Source organism: Macrobrachium nipponense, chromosome 14 (genome assembly GCF_015104395.2).
Source record: "Macrobrachium nipponense isolate FS-2020 chromosome 14, ASM1510439v2, whole genome shotgun sequence".
Lineage (NCBI taxonomy): Eukaryota > Metazoa > Arthropoda > Malacostraca > Decapoda > Palaemonidae > Macrobrachium > Macrobrachium nipponense.
Window position 1 is genome coordinate 61,594,384 of NC_087207.1, and position 2,500 is coordinate 61,596,883.

Genomic DNA, 2,500 nt, shown 5'->3' on the forward strand with positions numbered 1-2,500 from the left:
CAAATGATATCGATCACAAAAGAAGTGAAAATGTTATTGATGGAGAGTACTGAGAAATGGAACAGGAGTGTATGGGGGAGGGGGAAAAATTCAAGCATTGTGTCACTGGCTTATTAATGAGTGTTTACCGGCATGAGAGGTCAAGTTTAAACAAAAAAATAAGTCGAATGGTTGAGGGTTCTTAGAAATGTTTAAATTGCAATTAAAACTTCAAGTTGAATTACATAGAGATAAAGTTGTGTACTATGTACATGGTGTGTGTGGTGCTTATATATATATATATATATATATATATATATATATATATATATATATATATATATATATATATATATATATATATATATATATATATTCATATAATATATATATATATATATATACATATACATATATCTCCATATAATATATATATATATATATATATATATATATATATATATATAATAGATATATATATATATATATATATATATATATATATGTAATGTATTTCAATGCTCAAACGTGATTGAATCGTCATCTTTTCCCTGTCAAGGGTTAGAAGTGAAATGAGTTGATCTAATAAGTACAGTAAAGGTTATTATTATTTTAAGGTAATATCTTATGCCCCGTTTAGATCAAATAATGTTGGTTTTCACTGCCCGCCTTTTTCCAACAGTGATTTTGGGCGACGAGCAAGAGTACCGACTGACTCGATATCTTATGGCCAATTACGACCCTTCAGTGAGGCCTGCCAAGAACTCCTCCGAAGCCCTCAGCGTTGTCTTTGGCTTGTCTCTCCATAGCATCATCGATGTGGTAAGTCATGCTGTTTCTCTCTTTTAATTTCTTATAACGTTTTAAAGAAGAAATGCAGTAACTGTAACCGTAATAAGATTGAATTTTCCTTTCTTTTTCCAGAATATTGACCCATTCCTTAGTCTAGGTTTAAACCTTTCTTTGAATTTTTACCCTTGTATCACAAATCTGCTCTCTTATACGCCAGTTCATGTCTAAGTTTTCTGAAATGACACTGATCATCGGCTGAATTATTTGACATAAATGACGATTTCAGATGGTACTACATTTACCGCATCTTTGTGATACTTGGCTGTCTAGACGGGAGTAGTTGATGTACATTCTTTCAGATTTTAAGACTGATTTGACGAGAAGCCCAAAGCTTTATCCTAACTCCGATTTAAGATAAAGTCAACTGTTATGGAGAAAGAGTTTCTTTTTATCCAAAAAGAGCGATTAGATGATCTCGAAAAACTTTTGTCGTAAAGGAAATGATAAAGGCGTTAACAGGAAATATCTAAGAGAATGTTACTAGACCTACGCATTAGAATTTGTTGCATATCCTCTGGGAAATAGAGGGTAGAACGTGTTGCCTGGCCATTTAAGGGAAGGAAGCCACCCCTCATCTCAATGAAAATGGAACAATGACGGGAGTCAGGACCTGTGAACAAATGAAAGTAAAGCAAAAGAAAAAGAATGTATCTATAGAGCAGGCAAGCGTGGGGTTGTTGCCTTTGAAGAATAAGGAAGTCAAGGGCAAAGTGAAAGGGAAAAAGAAGCGAGAGTTGATGGAAATCGAGGGGTGAATATGAACAAGACATTTAGGGAGTAAATAGGTCGAACTTAAGGCAAATAAATTCAGAAAGATTGATGAGGAAATGGGTCATAGCATAAAACAAAGTTTATGGGAAAATGTTGTCAGAATATTGCGCAGCCCCCTGTGTTCGGATTAAGGAGTTTGAGGAGTTATTGGAAGTAGAAGACTGGTGAGAAATGAGGGAGCTCGAGTAAGTTTGAAAAAGCTTTTGGGATTAGTTTTCAAGAATTTAAGGAGGAAAATTGTAGAATAATAAAATTGGATGGAATGCAAGTGAGATACTGTTGCATGGTACAGAAAAGGTAATTAAGTGGATTACAGAAGTTTCCGATGAACGTGCATTTAAAAAAAAATTATTTAAAACCCCCCCAAAACAGCCCTCACACAAGTTGATTAGTACAACATGTTTTGGTTAAATCAGTAAGTGAACTGGGTCTAGTTTGAAAAGAAATTTCGACAAAATTCAATGAGTTACGGTGCCGAATGGCTAGGGCCATTTATTTTCTATGTAAGCGAACATTTTCTTGGGCTGTGCTAACCTTGGTATTTTGCAAGCATGCCATCACCTCGTCCGTGACTTCTGAGCATTGTGATAAAGACACTGTGAAATGAAAAATAATCTGTAAAATCATCAAAACTTTCCAAAGAGAATGTGGAACATGCTGTAACTTATCTTAAGGACACAAATGTCAATTGAAGCAATCTTTATATATCATGAAAACCATTTGCTTTTGACAAATTACAAGAAAAATCTATGATCCACAGGTTTGGGAACCTTATATCTTCATCTCACATTCATTCAGACGAAAGCTGTCTCCCGACAAGCCATTTCATGCCATTATGGTATGCATTACTGTTTTTTAAGACACCAGTTACACCTGGGGAAGATAAAGGATATTCAAA

The 2,500-nt window shown here is 34.3% G+C and overlaps 1 protein-coding gene across 2 annotated transcripts in view; it reads left to right on the top strand.

Moving 5' to 3' along the window:
- LOC135226548 (neuronal acetylcholine receptor subunit alpha-10-like) overlaps positions 1-2,500 on the top strand; it is a 57,669-nt gene that overhangs the window by 7,203 nt on the left and 47,966 nt on the right. For both annotated transcript variants that reach the window (XM_064266204.1, XM_064266206.1), the window contains exon 2: positions 662-801. In XM_064266204.1, the coding sequence (XP_064122274.1) occupies positions 662-801 (140 nt within the window). The remainder of the gene's footprint in view (positions 1-661; positions 802-2,500) is intronic.